Source organism: Egretta garzetta, unplaced genomic scaffold (genome assembly GCF_000687185.1).
Source record: "Egretta garzetta isolate BGI_Z169 unplaced genomic scaffold, ASM68718v1 scaffold401, whole genome shotgun sequence".
Classification (NCBI taxonomy): domain Eukaryota; kingdom Metazoa; phylum Chordata; class Aves; order Pelecaniformes; family Ardeidae; genus Egretta; species Egretta garzetta.
The window spans coordinates 386,894-412,889 of record NW_009258651.1 but is presented as its reverse complement, the minus strand read 5'-3'; the positions used below and the strand labels follow the sequence as shown (position 1 = coordinate 412,889).

Genomic DNA, 25,996 nt, shown 5'->3' with positions numbered 1-25,996 from the left:
AAAATATGGCCTGCAACCATAGTATCCTGGGCTTCTTAATACCTACAGCATGTAGGGAAGTAGAAAACTAGGCAGTGAATATGAGGACTGAATGGCCTACTGTTTTCCCAGTTTTGGCACTTATAGGATCTTGGTTGGGTAATCTTCTTTAGCATCTATCTTAGGTCAGAGAGGAAAGCTTTCAAAGGCTGTCCAGAATGTAGAAAGCAATCTCATGGCTCCATTCTAGGTAGCTGAGAAAAGTGGGAATCCTCTGGCCTGTTTTACATCTCGGCCTTATAAAGGGTGTCCTGTATCTCTGTTGATTATATGGGTTGAAGTAAGATTGTGTTGGTCTGTTTACTCAGACTTGGACACACTTCAAAGCTGACAAAGACGTAAGGAAGTGAGTCAACAGAGTTCAAGGTGCAATACATCCTCTTCTAAACCAAGAGACTCACATGTGTTCAGTGTGAACTCCGTTGATTCTGCTTGTCATTCTCAACATTCTAAAGGGAGAACAGAGTCCCAGCACATGTGCCTACCTGTAGACACCTAAATGATTATTGTGAAACATTGCTGCACACTACCCCTTTGTCTGGTGAACTATTTATTCAGGGGAAATGCCAATATTCAGATAAGTTTCTTTTAACTCTAAACAAAAATTAGTTGTAAAATAATCCAGAAAAATGAAAATGTTTTCAGAGCAAGTTCTAGGTAATATATACGTTTTGGGTGCAACATATACATCTTTGGATGCAACCTGTTTTTATACAAAATTCAGCAACTTTAACCCCATTCAATTTCCGTATTACAAAAAAAATTAGTTTTATAGTATCAGAACAAGAGGATTAAAAATCATCTAGATTTAAAAGAAATAAATTAGCACTTCTGATCCTGAATCACCTCTTGAAAATTCATCTGTTACCTTAAATTTAGACAAAATTTTGTCTTTTTCTTTTTTTTTTCCTCTTTTTTTTTTTTTTTTTTTTTTTTAGAAGAAACCTCCTATACTAGCAAATGTTTGGCTGCTTATGAGAAAACACAAATCTCATGCTCTGCTGCTAGCAGAAGGACTCACCACAGAGCACCTGTCTGCCAAGCACAGTGGCCACGTGGCTGATGGAGAACCGGAGACGGGCTATGAACTGGAGTGTGTCAATTTTTGAGGCCTTGTGTGAGCAAAAAGCAGAAAGGTCTGCAGTAGAGAGGCAGGTTTCAGCAAGCTGGTTGACGTCATCTTGGGAAGAAGGATACATAAAATCCTGCTCAACAGAAGAAGAGAGAGAGGGGAAAGTTGAGAGTCCAAAGCTGCCATAGGTTCTGGGTAGTCCCTTCTTCTTTCCTAAGCCTTTTCACCAGGCACAGAGCTCATTTCTGCTGTGATGCTGTACCTTGTGAATCTCAAGTCCCCAGCAATGACCTGCTTTGCAGGTGGACTATTTCTCATCATCTTTCAGGGCAGCCCCAACTCTGCTTCTCTGGCAGGAGAGGACTGCCTCCCTTCTCGATTCACTTGGTGGAGAACCACGTTAAACATATGTGTGGGTGCATATCTGTAGTGCATCCATTCAAAGTGGAGCAGAGAGCGGGGACAATTCTGCTAAGAGTATCAGCTGTGCTCAAGGGAGGCTCTTGTGGCTTACAAATCAGGCCATGGGCGCCCCTGGACTCCAGGAGCTCCAGCTCCAAAATTCAGGCTGTACATTGGACCTTATTAACTCAGGCCTGGGTTCTTCCTGACTACGCTTAGGCACATAACCAAGGCAGGCGAGCAGCCTGTTCCAAACAGCCTCAGGAGCCAGTGGGGGGAAAGAGAGAGAAAGAATGTGATCTGCAAAGGCAGGACAGGAAATGATGGTTAGTTTGAGTACAGATTCCAGGAACAGCTCAGGAATATTTGCACTTACCTCCAGACAGTGCACCACCATGAAGTAGAAATGGTCCCAGTTCCTTTTGTTGAAGATTATCTTTTCCTCCATCTCAGAAAGGTATTTTTCCAGGTGAACCTTTATGTTCTCGAACCTATGAACAAAAAAGACATAGAATGTGAGCATCCATGTAGCCCGTGTGGCTCGGTGATCAGGCTGGGAGCTAGCTCATGCTAACCCATGTTGCAGGAGCAGTTTCAAGAGGGAGGACTTGATTGTTGGACTGGTGTCCATGCACTCTTCAAAGGGTGACAGCTCACTTTTTGACTTGCACACTAAAAATGAAGGATGACATTCATTATTTTTCTTCAGTACAAAATCAAATCAGGGTCCCAGTGAGGCCAGGCTCTTACCCCTTTTTACTGCCTGCTGCTCAGGGCTGGATGGCTTGCAAGCCACAAACTTGATCAGTTGGGTGATGACTTCTGGGGATGGTGTGCCTCTGTCTCCCAAGACAGAGGTGGTGACAAACTCCGCAAAAAAGGAGTTACATTTCCTCCTGAATGTATTGTGACATGCAACAGCTTCCCTGTAGGGAGGAATAAAATCAAGATCTACCATCAAAACACAACAAAACAAAGAAACAGGTTCTCTTTCTGCCTCTTTGAATGTGACCAGGAACATCTAGACTGTGGAGAAGAAACATACTTTTTAAATAGAGAGGGGAACTAACCCCACTACAGCATTTTTTTCTTGAATACTGAGGACAAACTTTCTTCTTCCCCTGTACACTCTCTCTCTCCTATTTCCACTCAAGATAGCTAAAGAAGAAAGAAAAATGGATTATCATGTAGTATGTATGCCTGGATAGACTCCCTGTTGAGATGGAGGTGAAAGGGCTGGAACTGACACCAGATCACTTCATGTGAATCCTTTCACCACCAAGGGTTTGCTACACATGGTCAATACTGACATTTCCGTGGAGTTCACATGTTAATGACATTTGTGTAGCCTCTGCTGTGATAACGATTCCATTGTTTTATACAAAGTGATAGAAACTGAAACAACAAAACTAGTTGTTTTACTAGTTACAGGATACCTTGTGGCCGCTGTAGCTGTGGGTATGTAATCCTCTGGAAAGTTATCCTTGCAGATCTTACACTGCCTGTTTCTCCATTCACGGATGCACTGTGAGCAGAAAATGTGGCCACAGGGCAGCTCTGCTGGGTCAGTGATCTCCAGTAGACAGCTCTTGCAGTCCTTCACACCCTTCCTGAAAGATGCCACCAAAGGAAGACACAACTCAGGGCTGATTTTCCACTGGTGCCAGACTTGAGTGTGGGCATGGGATTCTCACATCCAACATTTGCCATAGGCATCAAAATTGGATAGTCATTTTTTGACTAGCCTTACTGGTGAACAGAGAATAAGGACAACAGCTGCTAGTTGAATAAGTGAGTGGCTCCACCAAGGACCAAGTGGCTCCACCATGTGGCCCATCATGCTAAGCATGCCTGGGTGAGGGAGATGGGCCTTATTCACAGTCTCACTAGGCCTGTGAGTAACTACATCAATTACACCACATTCAATTCCAGGGTTGTCCTGTCAGTAGCCAGGCACAACACTGAATGGCAAAGACTTTGCTCCATGGCCTTCTGAGGTTGGGCATTATGTGCCCTGGTGTTAGGAATCTCCTTTGGCCTGGGGAGATTCATGCCCATTGACTAGTGATGATCTTGCCCCACCTCTGACAAAAACCAGTTTTGATGTAAAATGTTCCAAGAACATCTTTTTGTTTTGGTTTGGACTTACACAAGATACACAGTGTCAGCACTTTGATTGCATTTCTTGAGCACTTTTATCACCAACTGAAAAGTTCCTGCTGGGTCAAAATTTTGTGTTTCAGTCAGGCGCTGTAGGAAAGAAAGGATGGTGAAAGCTCAATAGAAATATCTTCTTGGCATATGAAAATGGAACAATATGGGATGTCAGCACCACAAAATTACATAATAAAACACCAAAATCAAACAGACCCACCAAGTCTCTTTCCTCATGTAATGCCAGGGATAATTGGCCTGAAATAAGTTTTAAGCTTTCAAAGAAACCTTCCTTTAAATAAAATTTTGATTTTGGGGGACTTTTATGACGATTTTGAAATCTCAGCGTTTTTTTGCCCTGGATGGTGTTTCCACACTTTTCCCACCTTCTTCCCATTTTTATAACCTCCCTCAAGCTGGGATCAGAGGAATCACTGGAAGATAAGGCTCCTTCCAAACTCTGCTGGTCTCCAAGGCTATAAATTGTCCAGACAATCACTACACTGAGCACATACATTCCAGGTGAAGATGAACTGCTTCACAAGAAGTCTCAGAAGTTTCGCATCTATTTGTGTCTCATTGTACAGCAGGTGGTCAAAGAACATGTAGACAATGTTGGTGCAGGTCCACTGGTGTCTGGAAAACACACACATGTGATGTTGAATAAAGCTTCAACACTTGCCAGAGAAAGCCACAGGTAACCTACTCAACTGTTGGTAATGGTGCAATTTTAAGTGGGAGGCTGGCTTACAGACCTCTGACATCCCTTCCAACCAAAATTTCTATAACAGGTCCCAGGTACTGTGAGATGATTTGAGGACACAAGACCTCCTAGGCTAGCTTTGGAGGACTAGACTAAGCAAGGAGAGAAAAGTACGGCATAGTGCTGACTGCCTCACTTGTTGGAGTGTCCCCAGACCAAACTGAGTTATTGAATTGTTACTGGGTTTTGTCTATGGAGATACCTGCTCTACTACAGCAAGCATACTGGGCATGATCAAGCATGCAGTCAGATGTTCAGGAAAGCAGGTCTTACTGGCAAGGAATGACGGGTGCGTGACCATGATCAAAATGTGTAGTTCTCAACACAGCCTTTTGCAGTGGTTTTGCCAATGCTTTTGTGATAATCAGACAACAGAATGAGCAAAGGATTAGGAAGAAGCCAACAGTTTCAGGGATCAAGGTTCTCAAACTACTTAGTATGGCTTCCCAAGGAAAGGAGGAATTAAGTGCACAGTGTAGACACCTAGCTCATAGAAGAGATGAGATAAGGCCCCATATATATGTCTGAAGTCTTTCAATTCATTGAAACACTGGATTAGGAACTCCGGGGAAAAAGCGTAGGCTATGAGAAATCCTTCACCACACACTGTATTTTTAAGCTTCAAGCATTTTAGTTTTCAAATCTTTTGGTGAGAGCTGGAAGAATCTTTTGGTGAACACATGCCATCTATTTGAAGGAAAAAATTTTGGCTTGTCTGAAAGAGGACCTGATACTTGAAAGGCAAAGATAAGGCTCTTCAGAAGAGTTGGACTTACAGCACACTCCTCAGGAGTTCCCTTTTCTTCTGGTAAAAGTGAATTTGGTAATTGTCCATACCGATCCACTCCATATAGGGCTTAATGGACTTGACCCTTCTAAGCCATTCTGTACAGGCCTCAAATGACAGAAGATTATCTGTGGGCTGCACCTTCTTCAGGAGAATGTTCAAGGTGTCAAGAGTGACAAACTGCAATTGTATTTAAAAAGAGACATGAAAAAAAAATAGCTTTTATAACTGACCTTGCCCCATTGCACCTTGGTGAAAAAAAAGCTTTGGAGGCTGTGATGGGGAATTCTCTGGAAACTTTAGCTTGATGCACACAGCAACAAATACGATAGTAGTAATTTATTAGGTAGGGAAGTGAAAATAGTACAGAAACCATAACTGTACCATAGTGTAACTCTGTGTTGCACTTGTGTCTTGAATACTGTTTGAATACTTGAATCAGAGCACTGGTTTCCCTCCACCGGGAAACTTTCATGTCCAAACTTCTAAGTTTGTTGCCTTCAGTCCCCTTGACGTTCAGGTGGGACAAATAGGTATCTCCAAGTAACAGTTCTTTCATTTCACAGAGAGATGTTTAAGATTGTTGAATGAATTGTTCTTTGGAACGACTTAGATGTTTAGGTGGGATTCAGTTGCCCTATTGTAGGCCTCTGCTGTCAGCTGAAATGTCTTTGGATGTCTGAGACATCTATACAGAGCTGTCAGGTAGGGCACAGGACCTAGAGGAGACTCATGCCCTATTGCAGCAGGAGCTGAAGGCCAAACAGCAACTGAAATGTCAGTAGATGCCTACCTGTGGGCAACTGAACTTTACCTCCCTCTTCAGTCATGAGTCACTCTCCACTGTCTCTGTAGCCCATGTTTTCACCAGCAATCACAGGAGACAGACAGCCATTGAAAATGTAGACACATCCTTGTAGACATGTAAGCTACAGTGTCTGAATCTAGACTTGGACCCTACCCCAGAAGTTAAATACTATGACCGTTACCTATAACGTCTGAGTGTCTGAGAAGAGATGAATGTCATACCCAGAATAACACAAGCAAAAGGATGTGTAATATTTTTTTACACAGTGCAGATTAAATTATAGAAGTTTTGAAGATCAATAAATGGAATTAAAAATGGTTAGAGGAGGATGAAGGACAGGTCCTTTGGTGGGGAATGAGCTGTATATGACCACTAGCTCAGAAGTTCCCTAAGACTTACTGGAAGCTGGAAAATACTTCCAAGGAAAGATCCCCTGAAGTCTTGACTCTTTTCTTACACACTTTCACTGAGTATTTGCTAGTGACCATTTGCTAGTGCTTGTTAGAAACAGGCTATGCCACTTAGCACTGCGAAACACCAGCTGTTGCCTTTTGCTCACCATTTCTGGCGGGTCCTTCTCATACATTTTTTGCAGCTCGCTTATTACAGTCTCATCATTGTTTACCAAGTCGACAAACAGTTGATACTCCTCTCGTAGGTAGAAATATTCCATATGAAGCCAAATAGGGGAAAAGCTTATCTCTTCCTGCCCCACAGAGGAGCAGAGCTGTTTTGCATTAACCAGGAGAGCTTTTGACAGAATCTGCAGATAAAATAAAAGGTGTTATTTCTATTCCAAACAAACAGCAGGGAACTGAGGATGGCATTCAGCATTGCTGAAGCAGTCCAGCCAAGCTTTTCACTCAAAAAAACCTTTTCTTAAGGTAGAACTAAGATCAAGCACCAGCAGTTGGTGGGAAGTGTGCAGAACATGAGAAGCTAATTTGCTTCCCCAGGTTCTCAGACCCATAGATATCTGTAGCCCTGTGACTCAAGCCAGTGCCATTTAAAGCTTGTACTCCACCAAACCCCATTTACCTCATAGACAGAAAGATCTTGCCCAGGAAAAGTCATCCTTAGAAAGTCATTAGTGTAACGCTGCATCATCTCTGGATTACTGCCATCTGGCATCAACACATTTGTGACCAGCGCTTGGAACAATTTGGCTGGTTCCTTCATAGGCACTTTTGGATGACCTAGAGGAAAGGACAGAGATGTCAGGCAACCGGAAAATAGAAGTTTACAGGAAAACAGGAGTTCACAACAGATGTTCTGGGTCATTATGGTTGCGTGGGGAACAGAACTGATATGGTTGCTCCTACCACAACCTTTGGCTATTGTGGGGAATTCTGGAGATCAGCTTCCCTGGGTGGAAGAACAGTACCTGCTTGAAAAGTCTGATGTTACCTTTCATGTTATAGACTCTCTCCCATAGTTCCTCCAGGTAGGCCTTCAAAACCCAACTGAATGGGAACTGGCAAAACACAGATGTGTTGGGGTCTTCAGTCATTGACAACACGGAAATCTTAGCATCTTGTTTCCTTAAACAGCACAAAATGAAGCAATCACGTCACATGCTCTATGTGTACTGAAGTACTGAACTGATCACAGAGAAATTTCTGACTGCCACTGGTATATGTTCTGATTAAAAGGTTAAAAAGCACTCAGCAACAGTGAAAACAAGGCAGGGGCAGAAAAAGCTTCTGTCACTGGGAGCTGAAGGCTAAAAAAGACTGCAGCAGGGGAACGGCAACTGAGTCAAACAACATCTGCCTTGTCTCTGACCACAGCTGCTGTCTGGAGTACACTGACTGAGCAATTAAAATGTGATAGTTGGACACTAAATGCATTTTGTGCTGGGGAGGGCATTCGGCTGCTCTGATGTTAGGGAACTCAAATTCAATTTTCTAAATTCTGGACCTATTGTTTCTGACTTTACTCTGTGTTAAGGAAGGTTCTGACTCCACTTTCATGACACAAGGACTTATCATGGATAATTTATGAGCTGTTTGAGCTTATCTTAACTTCAGACTTGTTGTTTTACCATTTCTTTCTGCAGAGGGCTGCATTATTGAAAGCAGGTTTTTAGTCTCCTAATGTACATACTGTATTTTTCCACCAAATGTCTTACATGCTGGTATACTTAATTCTCAAGAATGATTCTTCTTTGAACATCTGAAGCCACAGTTCTGAGAGTGGAGACTGTGGAGAGAGATGATCCAGGTTGTTGTTTGCATCCACCACTGTGAGAATTTGAGCAAAGAGATTGGCCACGATGTCTTCTAAATGCATCCAGAGTGTGTGCCTAGAAGTGATAACATGGCCTGTCAAGGGTTTTCCTGGCCAATCCCCTATTAATCAGAAACTCACACCTACTTCTGTATACCAGATAGAAATATCCCTCCTGGTTGTCACATCGGAGTCCATTAAGTATTATGCCTCACACACCACAGCTCTTCTAATGCTCTCAGAAACAGACCTGTTAGAAATTTTGGAAGGGCTGCACAGATAAAAGTACCTGAATGAAGTATCTTCGAGGATGAACTCACTGGACACCGCTCTGCGGAAAACCCAATCCCTTGGCTCAAGGCTTATTTTCTCACGCTCTTGTAGGAGGTGACAAATTCTTCTTTTCAGCACACTCATAAAATGACTAGAAACTAATTACAAAACAATGCTTGTTAAAACATTTGAATGAAAGGAGTTTCCATGCAAAGTTTTCAGTCAAAGTAAAGCCAGTCTTAGAAAGTGACCTCTATGGAAGTTCTCGGTTTTCCTTCACAATAAAATCCAGAGGCTTTATATTCTACCCTAGTCTCTTCTGTTTCCTCTTTATTTGTAGTGAGTTGATTTTGGAGGCAATATTTAGTAAGTGCCATTTTTGATGGAGGAAAGAAAATCCACTTCTCTCTGTCTCAGTCTTTTAAAAATAATTGTGTGAATTAGGTTCTTTGGTGTATAAATATTCTGATATTCATATTGATATGGAGAAATGCTTAGTATTGTATGTCACGAGAATAGGCCCAGTGCTGAAGAAGGGTTGACATCCTGTTCTTATCTGTATGACACTGGTATCAATGTAAAATGAAATTAATGGGACTGTTTCCATTTCAGTACTAATATAACCAAAACCAAAATTTATCCTGTATTGTGCTGAGGAATGAAGGTATCACTGTGCAATCACAACAAAATGTCTTTTCCTGAGTGACATTTTCTTATAGTCAAAATTGAGTACAGAATAAATTCTGGTTTTGCCATATGACCACAGGACTTCCCAGACCCACCACATCTTTCAAGTGGCAACGTGGTCTCTTTTCTTTTTCAGTCACTAACATCCTAAGCACCTGACTGGAACCTATTGCTCAAAGAAGAGCAAGTCATGCACCACAGTGACAAAGTCTTTCCAAAAAGCAAAGAATATTTTCCAAATGCACCTACAAGGATTTTGGTGCTTTGTTTCTGATGAAATCAGACCCTTTCCGTTTTGCTGAAGCCACAGTTTTCTATCAAGACACCATATCACCTGCACAAATATTTTGTATCAATTCTATGTAGAAATCAGTTGGGTGGCTTTGGACACCAAAATATACATCAGGGTATAAAATGACCTCTGCCTCATATTTTTCTACCAAGGTCTCCATCAAAGGTCATGTGAAAAGCTGAATGTTTCACTACAGACTCTGAGAACACAAAACATGGGGTGCGTGGAGATCAGAAGAGGTCCTGAGCAAACCTTGTCCTCTCTCCTTTGGGACCTCCCCCCATGCTGGCCTAGATGAGCACCAGGACAGATCATGAAACCACTCATTTCATTCCCCTGTTCCATAGTTTGCAGTGTGTAAGATGCAGCCATGCATAAGTAAAAAAAAGCCAACCCACTCTGGGCCTTGGCTTGTACTCACATGGGATTCTACTATGATCCTGGAAAAGCAAATTGTGAATTATCATGATTCTCTCAATGGCACGCTGACTGTTGTCTGTCTTGTCTTCCAGCTGGATCACAGCTTTCTGGATGCTCTGTTTGATCATAGAGTCCATGCTGAAGAGCTGTGAATGGAAAAGATTGGAGGTCAGGATATTGCCTAACACTCCATTGCATTTGCTCTGTCAGTTCCTACTTAACTTGACACCATGGACTCCCAGGTATATGTCTGCTTCACCATCCCATCCCTAATAAATCAATCCCAACCTTGTAGAGAAGTGCTAAAAGCCCTGGCAAGGGATGGAGAAATGGGGAAAGAGATTCCATGCTTTGTCAAAGTTCACAAAAGGTTTAAATGTGCCTACTTTGGCCTTGTGGTGGTCTGTCATAGGGTGGGGAGCACTTAACCCTCACTGTGCAACTCACAAAGACCTGCAACTACTTTTTTCTGTGGCAAATATACTATCCAAACCAGGGACCAGCATAACTGGATCCCTAAATGCCTATGAAATCTATTGTTTCCTAAACCAGTTCCTGCATAATGTCAGGCAGCTGAAATAAGAAAAAAGAAATAAATCATACATTTCCTTCTGGAAAAAGACTGGACTTGGATGGATCTTCAAGAGCAGCAGATTCTTCTGGAGAACCTGAAATCACAATCACTCATAAGATTCCTTTGTAAAACATGTAGAAACCTGAAAAATAGACGCCTCTAACTAAAGGAAGCATATGGAGTCTCAACAATCAACAAAGGGTTGCAAAGCTGTCAGTCTAAGAAATTTCAGCCTGGGCTTTGTCCCCTGTGGGGACAATTGCCCAATAATCAGTTCTCAGTTTTGGTTGGCACCTCATATGAAATGCAGGTGTGTCAGGACAGGAAGGGGAGGGGAGTCCCTCCCCAACCACTCCTGTCTCCTATTGTTCATACATCCTGAAAACAATGGCAGGGATATATTGAGTTGGCTTTGAACTCACCAGATCAGGAATATTTAGTAGTTTTATTTGGGCAAGGTGGGCAGAAATACTTGCTGGGAATCAGAGTGAGTGTGTCTGCTGTATGCTGAATGCCACAGCAGTACAGCCAATTTGCTATTGTAACTGAAGAACCAGCTTAGGTACCCTGCTACTCTACAGCCACAGCTTTCAGACCATGTGGAAAAAAATGCTGTGCTGTGAGGACTTCAGAAACAGCAAGTACAGTAAGTCCTTCTGAGACCCAGGCCTCCAAGGACCACTTCATCTAGCTGTACTTAAAGTTGTAGATGGAGCAAATGGGTCACAGAGGAAGGGACAGAGTTGTGCAGGTAGTGGGTGAAAAACAAGTGGCTGGTTACCTGTTGGGAGATGCCCCTGGAAAGCGGTCATGAAAATCTCAGCAATAGTCATTTTGGCAAGCTGGCCTAGATTGGCTTTAAAGTTGTCTGGGGGCATCAGATCATCCAAGTGGATCGACATCCATTCATCTGGGGAGGCAGTAAGCATGACAGAAATAGTAGTACAGGACATAACTGCTGTGAACAGTTGACCTGCTCTCCTTGGTGCACCACCCCCATCCAGAAAAACTGGCTGCCCTGACATACCAGCAGCCTGGATAAAAAGATACTGAGAGATGGAAGATTTACCACCTCCTGTTTCTTTTGGCACTGGGGGAGAATGTGCTTCTCTCATATCATTCTGTTTCCTTCTCTCTATCTTCCCAGTGCTAACAGGCACAAATGCCCTAACTGTCATCCTCATCGTTTTAAGAAAACGATCCTGTAATCAAAAGGTGTTTGACCACCTTCAACATAAAGAAGAATTTCTTGTATTTCAGTTTATGCCCATTGCCTGTTGTCCTGTCATGGGACACCACTGAAGTGTCTAGCTCCATCTTCTTTATGCCCTCCCATAATGTATGCATACACAGTGATAAGATCCCACAACCCTTCTCTTCTCCAGGCTGAATTGTCTTGGCTCTCTCAGCCTCTCCTCATATGAAAGATGCTCCGGTCCCTTAACCACCTTTGTGACCGTTCCTTGGGCTTGGTCCAGTATGTCCATGTCTCTTATACTGGGAAGTACAGAAATGGACACAGGACTCCAGGTGGGGCCTCACCAGTGCTGAGTAGAGGGGAAGGATCATCTTCCTCGACCTGTTGGCAGCACTCTGCCTAATGAAGGCTATGTTGGCCTTCTTTGCCACAGGGACACATTGCTAGCTCATGTTAAACTTGATGTCCATTGGGACCATAAGGTCCTTCTCTGTGAAGCTGCTTTCTAGCTGGTCAGCACCCAGCCTGTCCTGGTGCCTGAGATGATTCCTTAACAGACGCAGGACTTTGCACTTCCCGCTGTTGAACTTCATGAGGTTCTTGTCAGCCCATTTGTCCAGCCTGTCCAGGTCCCTTTGGATGGCAACATGGCCCTCTGGTGTATTAGCCACTCCTCCCAGTTTTGTATTAGCAAGCTTACTGAAGGTACATTCTGTCCCATCATCCAGGTCATTAATGAAGATGTTAAACAGTACTGGCCCCAGTAGCAATCCTTGAGGTAACACCACTAGTGGCTGGCCTCCATCTGGGCTTTGTGCTGTTGAGTAAAACATCCTAAGTACAGAAGTTCAGCTACTTGTCAGTCCAGCTCACTATCCATTTATCTAGTCCACACTTCGTGAGTTTGTTAGTTACGATGTTATGGGAGACAGTGTCAAAAGCCTTACTAAAGTCAAGATAAACACCTTCCGCCATTGTCTCCTCATGCACCAAGCCAGTCATCTCATCATAGAAGGCTATCAGGTTGGTCAGACTTGATTTCCCATTCATACATCCATGTTGACTTACTGCTTTTCATGTGTTTGGAAAAGGTTACCAGGATTATTTGCTGCATCGTCTTTCCAGGCTATCTGGTCTGTAGTGTCCTGGATCCTTCTTCTTGCCCTTGCACAACCTCTCCTTTCCCTCCCACTCTCTCCCTGATCCAAAATAGAAATTTCAATCTTACCACTGTCAAATGCCAGGTAGCCACAGCCTCCCAGAACTCGTGGGACTTGAGTGGCCAGCACAACATGTGATGGGCCTGTGCCTGTTGATTTCCTTCTTTCATCTATGATACAGTACCTAGAAGCAGGACAGAGAGGCTAAGAAGTCCATTCTCTTTGTCAGTTGGGCAGAGAGTCTCCCACAGCCGACCCCTGCCTTTCCAGGGCTCAGGCAGAGCTTTTGGAAAGACCAACAGCTCAAGGTGTGGCTGCGCTGCAGTGGTGGAAAGGGAAGAGAGAAGCTCAGCTCAGCCCAGCCCTGCTCTGGCAAGGCCCAGAGCCAAGATGGTGTTGGCTACTTCAAGATTCAAATCTTTATTTTAATCTGAATTTATTTTGTTGTATGTATGGGTCTTTGCTCAATCGTACATTCTTTCTGGCACTCATGGGAACAACATTAGCAATATCTGTCACAAACACACAGACAAATTAGATAACAAAAGCCACAACACAGACCAATCCTGGACTTGCGGGAAAACAAGCCGAGGATGTCACTAATGTACTTCAAGGGCTTGAGACCAACCTCCACTGTCAATGAACTAAGCCCTCACTAGTGCTCACAAGGGCTTAGGTTTCCTGAAGGCCCCATGTCCTATCAGACAGCCCTGAGAGGTGTCTTGGAACCCTAGGATGTCTCAAATGGCACCAGAGGTCAGTTTAAGTCCTTTGGTTTGATGACTAAAGGGAAAAAAGTCATCTGGTGTTAGGCCCTGTTTGGAGTAGTTTGTGCTGTGCAAATCAACCATGCTGGGGGCAAGTGGTTTTAATGTGGGAAGGATGTATAAAGCATGTTCCCAGAATGAAGAAGATGCTCTTTTAGACAAATGAAAGGTGAGGTATTAGGGATGTTTTATCTTAATATTTTAACAAACACAGGCTTGGAAATTTAAGCTACAGAACATAGGCATGAGGATGCACACACAGATATACACATAAAGGTATATGAGAACATCTTTAATGACTCCACTGAACGGGTCAGTAAAACACACACTGTATCCCATGGCTATTTGGCCACTGCATCTTCCCCTTTGCTTTGTACCTGACTAAGAAAATACAGAAGGAAAGAAGAAAGAAGGAAGGATGCTTACTTGGCACAAGCTAGAAGCCTTTTGCTGCTCTGTGGCTCATCAAAGTGAAACTGGACGAGGAGCAATTTCTCTTCTGATGATTGTGAAAAAAAATTCCTGCAGACAATGAAATGGTCTGTTATTGCTCTGTTGATAAAACCACCTCTGTTCTCCACTCTCCCTGATTCTTCCCCCCACCACCACCTCCGCCACCTTTTCTCAAACCCCCAATCTATAAAATTAACAAACAGAGGTGAAAGGAAATCTCTCCTCACCTGAGTTCCTGGCGGAAAGTATATTCAGTATCAAACTGGCTTAGAAAGAGGCAGTGGATTTTATTTTGAAGTTTAAGCGTCTTCCTTATCTCTTCTAAATCTCTGTCATTTAGAAGTCTTGCATGTGTAGAAACCTGCAGTGAAAGGGAAATCAATTCTAGGGAAATATTGTGTATTACCATCCCTAATGGATGGGAAAATTGAAGTGATCCCCTTATGGACCTTTTCAAGTGCTTCCTAAAGGCAAGACTCAGAAATGTGCCCTGCTTACAGGGAAAAAGCGTGGGAGCATTGTTAGCAACTGGAAAAACCCTGATCCCTTGTGCTAGAAGAGACTTAGACTTGAGCTACATCCTTAGGAATGACTCAGATACTGTGAGGAATTGACTCCAAAGAAATCCTGCTGGGAGATGTATATGAGTACTTTGAACCTTGAGGGCTGGAAGAGCCTTTCTGTGCAATGTTATGGGCCTAGCACAATGGTCCCCACATGTGACTCTACTGGGCTGACTCTCTCCCAAGGTTGTGGGCTTCCAGTACTGTAGATCCTGTTTGGGCATTCAGCTGCTACCCTTTTAGGTCTCTCTATGCAACACAAGTTCCTGAGCTCCTGTGATGGTCATTGGAGAGCTGATCAGGTTGCTTTCTTTGGCATGCACAATGACTCCTAAAAATAGATGTCAGAGGGCAGTGGGCATGATAGAGGACCTGCAGAATTGCCAGAACCACCTAAAGTCCTGTTGGACACTTGGTGGGATCCCCGCAGCACCATCAGTGGTGCTTGTCACTTGTCTGCAGGCAATGAATAATGCCCTGGGTATCTTAGCCTTGAACCTGCAGAGCCTTCAGAGTTAGGAACTGGCATCCGCTGCCTATCTGTCAGCAGGTCCACCAAATCCAGGTCAAGAGGAGAAGCAAAGCCCACCCTGACTGCAGAAGCCAAGCACATGGGTGATACAACTGATGGGGCAGAAGCCAAAGAGGACACACAGAAGCCCACCACTGTTTAACAGTGGAACTTAGCCAGTGGCTTAATGGAAGTTGTGTGGCAACCTCCCTCATCCAGAAAATAAAGACCACACTCACTGCTTTACAGTGAAGAACACATACCTGCAGGCAAAGCCCAGCAGTCCTCTCCTTCCTTGGCTGCCAATTAACTGCTTCTCCCAAAACACTAACAAGGCTGTTGTGCTTCTGTTTGTGGAAGTACAAGTCTTGGATCTGCTCAGCATCAGCCAGAAGGGAGTATTTAAGGCGCAGGATGGAGTCAGGTGTTGCACACTGAATAAGTTTCTCTTTGGCAATAGAGAGAACTGCCTCTTCGTAGGGCTCAAGGTCCCCCCAGGACCTGCTCTGAGTGCTCTCCAAAGTAACAGCTGCAGATGTGTCATTGCTGAAACCGATGAAGACATCCTGTTCCTTGGGGCTGAGCTTGATGGACCAAACATTGGAGAACTTGCTGCTGTCAGTGGAGACAAACAGCTTGGCCCAGGTCTGCAAGTCCTGCTTCAGCTGTTGTTGCTGCCAGTTCAGAACAGTGTTCATGTCCAAGCAGTGCTTCTTTTCAGCAGCGGGGGGGGGAACTGCATGTAGACTATGTTCTTATCCTCTATTACAATGAGTCTGAACTTGTCCTTCACACAGCTCTTCACTTTGTGAGCGCCAAGACCCAGGCTCACATAGTAATTTCCCCCCAGCCTAACAAAGGACTGGTTGAGTGCATCGTAAAGGCTCTCATAAAGGTTGTGTATATTTAAAAGAACAACAGGCCTGCCTGTCTCCATGCAGATCTTCACTCTGCTGACAAACCAGCATACCTGGGAATATTCTTGGTCCTGTGGAAAACCAGAGCCAAATATGATTTCACAGTTCTCAGTATCTATAAGCTGTGTCATCTGGATGATGCGGAAAGCTGCATGATTGGTTGTCAGCAGCAGGAGGTATCGAGGCATGAGTCCTGGCTGCTGTTTAGTCATATTTTCCTTCAGCAAACTGAGTGTGTGGCTGGTTTCCAAGTCAGGGGGAATATACATATCACTGGAGCCTCCAAAGTTTCTCTGAATGACCTTTATAATGATCTCCTCTTGAGACATGCACGTCTTGTCCTGGCTGTAGGACAGTATCATTTTGATCAAGCTGTAGAAATCACGGAGCCCAAAGAACTCAATTTTTTGTGTTTTTAGCACCTCACAGTAGAATTCTGCCAGAAAATGGAACAAATTCTCAGTGTTTTCAAAGGGAGGTTGTGGACCACAGATGCCCTTTGCAGTTTTAACTAGCTCTTCTTTGCTAGGGTCAGTCCGAAATACAAGAAGACCCCTGTTCATTTTGGCAGGATCTAGGGCCCAGTTTGAAATGCCTACAAAGCCAACTTTTTGGTAAGGTTCTGGGTTTTCATCATCAATACATCCAAATTCAAGAAGAGGGTGCAATGTCTTCAGTGGCATCTCTGGTGAGTCTTCTGCGAGGCCAATCTCATCCAGGAGGACCACAGATGCAAACTCATCCAGATTCTTCCCTTTCTGGAACTGTGCACATTGCCAGAATGTGGAGATGATCCCTTCAGACTTTGAATGGGGACTGCACTGAAAAGACACCAGGTGGATCTTCTTGCATCTTTTGAATAACTCTTTTTCAGACTCACTGCCCTCCATGGCATTCACAGCAATGGTTTTAGACAGGGATTTTGAGCTTCCTGGCTTCCCAACCAGAAAGAGTGGAACCCGTTGGTCCATGCATACAACCATCATGAATATGTTTTCCCTCAGCGCATCATTGTGGGCTGTTGCCTTAGGAACAGAGACATTATCAAGAAATACCTCTTGGCAAAGCTCAATCTCTTGCTGCAGCAGGGATGCAGGGACAGAAAAACATTTTGCGACCTCCTCCAGGTAATCTTTGCGGCTCTCCAGAGAGAGATAATAGCAAGCTCCCACTGAAAGGAGCAAGGCCCTTTGTTCTTTATTTAAGATTGGCTTCTGTTCCTTTTTGCACTTCTTCTTATCAATCTGAGGAAATAGTAGGTCTCCTAATTTATAAAACCAGAGTGCAATGCTCATGCAGCGTTCTATATCCCGAAGACTGGCAACTCTGCATTCATCTTTCTTCTTCCTGAGGAAGTTCTGGGAGGCTGAAATGACACTGGTAAAGATATTCAAATTTTCAATGGTGATCTTGTTCTTCATGATGGACTTTACAATTTTTCTGATGTACAGGCTCTGTGTCTTTTCATTCAGTTCTCCAAAATCCCAGACAAGAGGCAATAAGCTAGGTGGAAGGGGCTTGACCCGATACACCAGCTGCCGCAAAGGAATGTGGCCCAGTTTCTCCAGTGTGTCTTCACTCTGGACTCGGTACCCCAAGCCAGCTTTTTCAAGTTTCTCCACCGTTTCCTTGGTGTGCCTTTTGTAAGGGTTGCAAGCAGTTACTATTTTTAAACGGTCAGTGAGAATCTTCTCTCCATTTACACTGCGATCACACAGCACCTCTTTGATTGCAAAGATAGCTTCTGATGTGTTGGCTTCATCAAAAAAGAGTACAGTGTCCACTTTGTGCCTTTCTTCATTGGTGCGTGCCAGCTCAATTGCCTGCCTAACTTTCTCGTGGATGTTCTTCAAAGTGGTGCCACCATGGACGCGTACCACCACCATGTTCTGAATGTCCCTGCCTGCCTTTTGCAGGCTGCACATGAATTGCACAAGCTTTGTCTTCCCACAGCCTGTTTCACCCATGATGACTACAGGGATCCCGCACTGGAACCGCAGGTGAATGGCAAGCATCTTCATGGTGTTGTCCAATGTCAGTTGATATGATTCATCTGGATCTTGGGTGTAGTTCACACCAAAAACTCTGCAGAGGGCCTCCAGCTGCATTGTTCTGGGCAAGTCTTCAAACTTCTTATTGAAAGGAACATGCTGGGCTTTCAAAGTGCAGTATAATTTTTTTTTTATAACATTCCTTTCCAAAACAGCTTGAGAATGGGCATCGATAGCATCCAAGTTATTGTTGATGTGGAAACCCAAGAACTCCATGGATTCATTGTCTGCATGGAAGACTATATAGGGGTGGGACTCCTGTTCCCATTTTCGTCTTAGCTGGTACTGTCTCATAATGCTGTTTTCCTCATCATCGTTTTCTGCACTTGGCATACTTTCATCAGAGATGTCAAGAGAGGGTACAGCAAAGTCCTTGGACATGATGATCATGAACTTCACCACAAATGTTTTAAACCCCTGGAAATCCTTTCCGACTGCTGGGCTACAGAAGACCGACTTCTCACACTTGCTTAGCTGGAAGTTTAGGAAATGAGTGAAGTTGCTAAGCTCAGTCCAGGAAGGGTTATGTCTCCCACAGAACTTCAGTAAGAGCTTCAGGCACTCTTTCTCTGTCCCTTCAGTCCTCTCAGGGATGAAAAGGAAGTGGTCAAGGTCTTCCTTCCTGTTATATCTGCTGAGGTACTGGTAAGACCTCTGGAAAGCTTCACTCTTTAACTTGTCTCGGTCAAACTGCTCCTCTTTCATTTCAGAAAGAGGCCCAGAGCTGGGGTGTTCCAGCAAGTCAAGTACCCGCATTGGTGATACACATTTCACTGCAGGAAAAAGATCCAGGAACTTTTCTTCTGTTTCACTGGACATCTAAAAGAAAGTCAATAAGGAGTGCACAGATTACAATGAGGACAGTTGCCCAACCTTCTGCATTTGCCTACAGTTCAAGAGGTTTTTTTTTCAGCAGACAAATAGGTCAGAAACCTGGGAAAATCATATGTAGATCAAATTTGTCCTAGCTTGCATGCGTGCTCCTAGATGGATATGTACTGACATGCCCATAACCTGTAAGGTCCTGATGCTGTGTGGATGTCCAATGAAAAGCTAGAACAGAGAAAGCATGATTATTTCCACCAACCAAATGATCTGCCAAACAGGGTACTCTCCTTCTTCATCTGCCTTCTCTAGTTAGTAAGCCACAATGGCTTTCCCCTCCAAATGCTTGGCCCTTTCACCTGTGTGAACCTGTCAAAGGGAGCACACACAGCCCCCTATGGCAAGAACCCTCACAGGTTTATGACCCATACCATGAAGAATCACCCCCTTTTCATTTGTTCTAAGTTGATCTTATTAACATTGTTTGATGCTCCCGGTTCTTGCATTGGAAGAGATGGTGGATGTTTGCTCCCCATTCACCCTCTCCAGGCCACTCAGCATGTTATAACTCTTCATCACATCCCTAATTTTCTCTTTTAGAGTGTCCTCCCTCATTTCTCATATGGGAGACTTCTATTATTTTTGAGCATGTGGGATGTCTATATTACAGCAGTTTTTTTTTAAACCCTGCACACAGCCTTACATTTCTTTTCCAGAGTAGACACATGCTGGGACTGCTTGTTTCTAAGTAGATGAGCCATCACTCCACTGGAGAGACAGACCCTAAATTACACATAGCTTTAACAGAGATTTACTGCAGGTGCAGACATAGTTATGTTAACATCCTCCCTCCTTACTATTCCTTTGACCTGAGCACACCATCCCCAAAGCAATACCTCTTGTTTCCTTGTTCTGCTAACAACTTTCCCTTTTGCCATGTACTCAATCAAGTAAAGATGAGAGGATTTGCACTTCCAGACCAAGCCGCTGGGACTCTGAATGTGTCTTAGGATGCATAGCTGAATCAACAGCTGGTAGAGACCTGTTGACACCTGGCAGGGAAGAAACATTTGAAAATTTTTGAAAGAAATGTCCATCAAACACACTTACTCCACTACCCATGGCAGGTAGTAGTACCTGCAGCCAAGCTACAGCTTTGCTTCCATTCTTGTGCAAGATTGCTATTCCAGCACACAGTGAGACAGCTGTAACTCTTAATATGGCCAGATGATTGGTGCCCTGCAACCTGCCAAGGTAGGACTAGGTGATCTGGATTTACCCTCTGCTCTAAGCCCCACTACCTTTTGTTTAAATAAAGCCCCTTCCAGAGAGGAACCAGACTGGATGTGAGATGGAGAATCCACGCCTTCTCCCTGTGTATAGAATCATAGAATAGTTTAGGCTGGAAAAGACTTTTAAGATCATCGAGTCCAACTGTAAACCTAACACTACCAAGTCCACCACTAAAGCATGTCCTTAAGTGACACATCTACCTGTCTTTTAAATACCTCCAGGGATGGGGACTCAACCACTTCCCTGGGCAGCCCATTCCAGTGCCTGATAACCTCTTCAATGAAGAAATTGTTACTAATAAAACCCCTAAACTTTCCGTGGTGCAACTTGAGGCCATTTCCTCTTGTCCTATTGCCTGTTACTTGGGAGAAGAGACCAACACCCACCTCACTACAACCTCCTTTCAGGTAGCTGTATAGAGTGATAAGGTCTCCCCTCAGTCTCCCTTTCTCCATGCTAAATAACCCCAGTTCCCTCAGCCATTCTTCATGAGACTTGTGCTCCAGACTCCTCACCAGCTTCATTGCCCTTCTCTTGGATGCACTCCAGCACCTCAATGTCTTTCTTCTAGTGAGGTGCCCAAAATGAAACACTTCATTCTTCTCCCTGTCCATGTCTTCCAGCTCAGGGGGCTTGGTATCCCAAGAACAACTGGTCTTACTATTAACGCCTGAGGCAAAGGAGGCATTAAGTACCTCATCCTTTTCCTCGTCCTTTGTCCCTATGTTTCCCCCCACATCCAATAGATGATGAAGATTCTCCTTAGCCCTACTTTTATTACTGAAGTATTTATAGAAACTTTTTTTATTGCCTTTTGCGGCAGTAGCCAGATTAAGTTCTAGTTGGGCTTTGGCCCTTCTAATTTTCTCCCTGCATAACCTCATGACATCCTTGTAGTCCTCCTGAGTTGCCTGCCCCTTCTTCCAAAGGTCATAAACTCTCCTTTTTTTCCTAAGTTCCAGCCAAAGCTCTCTGTTCAGCCAGGCCAGTCTTCTTCCCCACTGGCTCATCTTTTGGCACATGGGGATGGCCTGCTCCTGCGCCTTTAAGATTTCCTTCATGAAGAATGCCCAGCCTTCCTGAACTCCTTTGACCTTCAGGACTGCCTCCCAAGTGACTCTGTCAACCAGTGTCCTGAACAGGCCAAAGCCTGCCCTCCAGAAGTCCAAGGTAGCAGTTCTGCTGTCCCCCATCCTTATTCCTCCAAGAATTGAAAACTTGATTATTTTGTGATTGCTATGTCCAAGATGGCCTCCAACTGTCACACCACCTAAGTCCTCCCTTCACAAACAACAGGTGCAGTGGAGTGCCTTCCCTAGTATGGGGGTTTCTATGTCTGATAGCTTGGTTTGAATTCAGCCATCCTTCAATGCCCTACACTCTGACTGATACCACTGTAGGCGGAAAGATTGCTTTTATGAAATGGAACCCATTTCATACAGCTTCCTCACCTGTGAGCATGGAACAAGGCAAATGCCAGCACCTGAGATTCCAAACTGCACCCAGAATTCCTGTTGTTCATTTTAACTTTTAAGCACCTGCTGCTACTGCTGTAGATGAGAATAAGCCAGCAGAAGAGACTGTGCAAATACCCTCCTCTAAAAAAGCCTATGAGGTCTTGGACACTCCATGTTCAACCACCAAGACAAAGACTCTCACCACTGGTGACACATCAAAATGGAAGACGGTGGGCTGAGTTTCAGTCGGGAATTCCTCAAGAGAGAGTAGGTCCTCCAGAAGAAACTGGAAATCAATCTCTGACTCCATCAGCTTAATGGTTTTGTGAACCACTGGTAAATCACTCAGCTGGGCACGGATCTTTTGGACGGTATTGTCCACGAAGAGAGACTTCCCTAAGGAACAGAAGAGATGGCCAAAATTCACCCTTGGAGTCAGTCTGCCCTTTCACATGCATGCAACAGTCTTTCCTCAGATATCTGAACTCCCTCCAAACTGAGTGGCCATTTCTCAACAGCCTCTTTAGAACAACACCTGGGACCAGATCCCAGCCACATGTGGGACATTCAAGTCTGTGCTCACAATTTTAGCAGTATGACCCACTGCAAGACAGAACTCATGCTCCCAGTCCAGCCCTACTGAGGTTACCGGTACAGGCATAGCCAGGAGGCCTGGATCGTGACCAACTTACCTCAGATGTGCCCTAAAAAAATGTCATAAAACCTTACTGTCTAAAGAGGTATGTCTTGAGAGGTTTCAGAAATGGTAGGAAACATGAGACATCCTGCTGATGCTTGCAAAGGGCCTACAGAACACTTGTTCCATTCTGGAATGGCAGGTGGAGGCCAGCTGGGCTAGCCTGTGGTCTTTCAGAGGACATCTGGGCTTATTTAGGCAACTGTCTCCCATCCCAATGATCTAGTTAATCCTATGGAGAGAATCTTGTTTCTTTCTCTTTCCCAGAGTCTCACACCATTGTTTGTTTCTCTTTAGATTGGACAATTGTAGCTCCCCCAAAGCTCATGTTTTCTAGACTGCATTGTCATTCCCCTCTGGACTCTTTCCAGGTGGCCTAAAATCCCTCTTGAAATTCACTAGCCAAAACTAAACACATGTGAGGAGAGTGGAGTGCCCCGTATTGCATGCCACATTCCTCTCAAGGCCTCCTGGTTTGAGACATGACTCACGGTAGAGCTACTAACACCTACCCGATTTGAAAACACGAACTTCACATTCTGCTGATAGGGCTCTTCGAAGGCCTGAGCAACAGGGGCTGTCCCACAAGGCACTTTGAGATGTGAGCTCAGGTATGCCTGGATTTCTGTTTCAGAGTAGCATGGGATAGTAACTTTGTATGTGTCAAAGGCTGTGATAACATAAGAATTGGGAACTTTGGCATTGCAAAAGATAATGAACCTGAAGTCAGGGACTGTAGAAGATTGCAACAGGCGGAAAAAGTGGGACTCCAATTGTTTGGAAACTTTGTACTTTAGTTTCTCAGCACCCAGCAAGCAGTAGATTTTCTGGTTTTGAGAATCAGATGAAAGAGCTCTCCTAACAATCAGCTCCACTTCTTCCTCCTCTGTGTCGGGTGTGCACACCAGGACCTCATCATATGTTGGGAGAGGCGCTGTCTTGGTGTGTCTGTAAACAGAGAGCATGTAGAGTAACATTTCCTCTTCTTTACACATGATGAGAGAAGGTTTCCTGGCTTCAAGGCCTATTGGTAAACTTCTCTTGATACATGTGGTTTCAAGAGCTGCTAATTGCTTCAGTGTTTCACCAAAGACATCCAGGCTGATGTATTTATCTGACACGAGGCCAGTGAATTTCTTACAGTAAGCATCCCAGAGCAGATTCACCTTGTCACAGATGGATGGCAAACTCTCAAAGGAGGTGGTCAGTTCATCCTCTGCAAGGGTGCTAAAAGTTGCCTGGTCAACATCTCTGGTCTTGTTTTTAAACTTCCTTGACTTCTGCAGAAAGGCTTCTCGCTGCTCATCGTATAATTTGCTCAGATTTTCAATCTCTTCCTTGTCATCACCTCGTTCAAAGGCAAAATTCATGAGCTTCTGCTCTGTAATGTCAGAGTTTGGAAGGCAGCTCTGGAGGGCTGCCTTTGCCACTGGCGCATCGTAGCCAGATTCAGCCAGGCTTTTGATGAGCTGGGGAAAACGAATGACATAGTCATGCCAGGTAGCAGACTCCTTGTCTCCTGCTGATGTGTTGACAGAGTCGAGTGGAGTCATGAGGGCTTGCTCCAGGGATTTGCTAATATCTTCTGCTTTAATGTCATGCTTTATGACAGAAAGCATATTAAGAATCTGTGGCTCTATTATACTATTGTGGGCTTTGGCCAGCTGGCTACATAAATAGAAGAGCTGACGTGCAGTGAACAGGTTGAGATGATAGTAGGTGTCCCTTTGAGTCTCTAGATATTTCTTCCACTCTACCAGGCAGTGCTCCATTGCTTTGCAAAGGCCATCCAGCTCCTCCAGGACAGGTCTGGTGCTCTGAACTAGGATGCCAGCAATTCCAAATTCTGTGTAAACTTTTACACTGTGTTGGGGATTGCAGTAGATGTCAGCCTTCCAGTCTATGAAGAGGATATTGCCAACACTGAGAAGCTGCAGGTACAACTTTCCAACCATTTGAACTTTTTCCAAGATCTGTAACATGACACAGACAAAACAAGGAAATGGATTATTGTGTGTTTTCAACAAGTACTCAATACTTCTCGCATTACATTTTCTTCCAAAGATCTATTAAAACCTGTTAAACAACAACAACAAAAAAATGGATTTGGGTCAGTTTTTATGTACAGCTTCTTCTCAGGATACATTTCTTGGCCAAGGACATGCTCTAGAAGTGCATGTTTTCCTGGAAGACTTCTACCACTAGTCTTCAAAAATACTGGTTCCATGGTAACTAGTACAGGTCTACTGGGGGAAGGTAGTCCATAGAAGAAGGACAGCCCCATTGTCTCAGGTAACAAGCAAATCCCACCCCTAAAGATTATCATGAGCTGTATCCGATCCTCAGAATCATCACCTTTGAGATATTTGGCCCTTGTGTGGGTGCACACATTGGGATCACCTCCATCACACCCCTAGAGTTTCCTGTTTCTTTTCATGCACCACAGCAGGAGCTTAGATGGCTTGCTCGAGTGGAGACACCCACATCATTAACATGCAGGAATGACTGTATTTGACATTTATCTTACATGTGAGATCTGGTAGTCTGCTACCTCTGCCCTGAAGAGTCAGAGCTGAAAGTCATGGGTGAGTCTCCAGGAAAGAATTTTAGCAAAAAAACCCCAAGCCTGATGGACACTGTTGTCCAAACACGTACTGGTGTTGCACTGTGGCTTACCTCCAAGAAGCGGGTTACTTCCTCTCTGCCTTGCTCAGCTTTTGTGGTGATCAACATAAGCTTGTTCTGGAGCTCTGTGAGCTGAGCCAGGCTGTATCTTTTAGCCTTCTGATCTGTCTGAGATGCTTCTTCTGTGGTGTCCTTCAGCAGTAGCACTGAAACACAGTCCTCAAGGGCAGCCTGGGAAGCAGGTAAGAGGATCAGCCTCGCTCTGCTGCTTCTCTGTGTAATTCCCCATCCTTGTGCAATGGGCCTCCAAGAAAAATCATAGTACATCCCTGCATATCACAGCCAAACATCAAGTTTTCCTGTGCCTTAAGATGGGGATCATTCCTTCCCTTTTCTGTTGTGCAGGGCTCACTCTTTCAGGATATGCTGCAAGCACCACTTTCCTTGAACAATGGAGTGGCAATTCTCATTTTAAATCTTTCCCTTTCCTTTTTTTACTTTCTTAGTGATCAAGCGAGTTCTTTTTTGTATTAAAATACTGCTTCCTTTCCTCCCCTGGGGACAACCCCCCTTGTTTTCCTCAAAACCAACCATATCTTAACGGAAAATGTGACATAGAATCATAGAATGTTTTGGGTTGGAAGGACCCCTAGAGGTCATCTAGTCCAACCCCCATGAGGCAGTGCTTCTTTCAAACCAGACTAGAGATCTACTGGCTGTCTGAAATACTCCTTAGAAATGGATTTCAAGAATGTTAATTTCTTTGGCCAGAAACAACCCCTCAGAAAGCACTCTTCAAACTATGGAGAACAGTTACCTTGAATTTTTGAGGTGCTGAAATGAAAAAAATCCCTCTGCTGTTGATGTCTCTGGCTTGAGAGATCAAGGAACACTCTGTGGAGCCATGAAAGTCATGAACCATCTGTATCCACTGTTTGTTATCACAAGAATCTTTCTATTAAGAAAAAACCCAACACAA

General features: G+C 44.2%; 1 protein-coding gene across 1 annotated transcript in view; it reads right to left on the bottom strand.

The window, feature by feature from the left end:
* The window catches only part of LOC104134714 (E3 ubiquitin-protein ligase rnf213-alpha-like), a 62,571-nt gene that overhangs the window by 15,917 nt on the left and 20,658 nt on the right, over nucleotides 1–25,996 (bottom strand). The window contains 27 exon segments of the mRNA XM_035903770.1: nucleotides 1,061–1,244; nucleotides 1,890–2,004; nucleotides 2,089–2,185; nucleotides 2,264–2,439; nucleotides 2,950–3,123; nucleotides 3,663–3,763; nucleotides 4,183–4,303; nucleotides 5,207–5,397; nucleotides 6,585–6,788; nucleotides 7,064–7,221; nucleotides 7,433–7,566; nucleotides 8,157–8,330; nucleotides 8,544–8,685; nucleotides 9,928–10,072; nucleotides 10,530–10,594; nucleotides 11,282–11,410; nucleotides 12,927–13,042; nucleotides 14,052–14,147; nucleotides 14,306–14,439; nucleotides 15,416–15,870; nucleotides 15,873–18,939; nucleotides 19,842–19,997; nucleotides 21,898–22,092; nucleotides 22,845–22,849; nucleotides 22,901–24,365; nucleotides 25,069–25,248; nucleotides 25,835–25,972. Of these exon segments, the coding sequence (XP_035759663.1) occupies nucleotides 1,061–1,244; nucleotides 1,890–2,004; nucleotides 2,089–2,185; nucleotides 2,264–2,439; nucleotides 2,950–3,123; nucleotides 3,663–3,763; nucleotides 4,183–4,303; nucleotides 5,207–5,397; nucleotides 6,585–6,788; nucleotides 7,064–7,221; nucleotides 7,433–7,566; nucleotides 8,157–8,330; nucleotides 8,544–8,685; nucleotides 9,928–10,072; nucleotides 10,530–10,594; nucleotides 11,282–11,410; nucleotides 12,927–13,042; nucleotides 14,052–14,147; nucleotides 14,306–14,439; nucleotides 15,416–15,870; nucleotides 15,873–18,939; nucleotides 19,842–19,997; nucleotides 21,898–22,092; nucleotides 22,845–22,849; nucleotides 22,901–24,365; nucleotides 25,069–25,248; nucleotides 25,835–25,972 (8,317 nt within the window).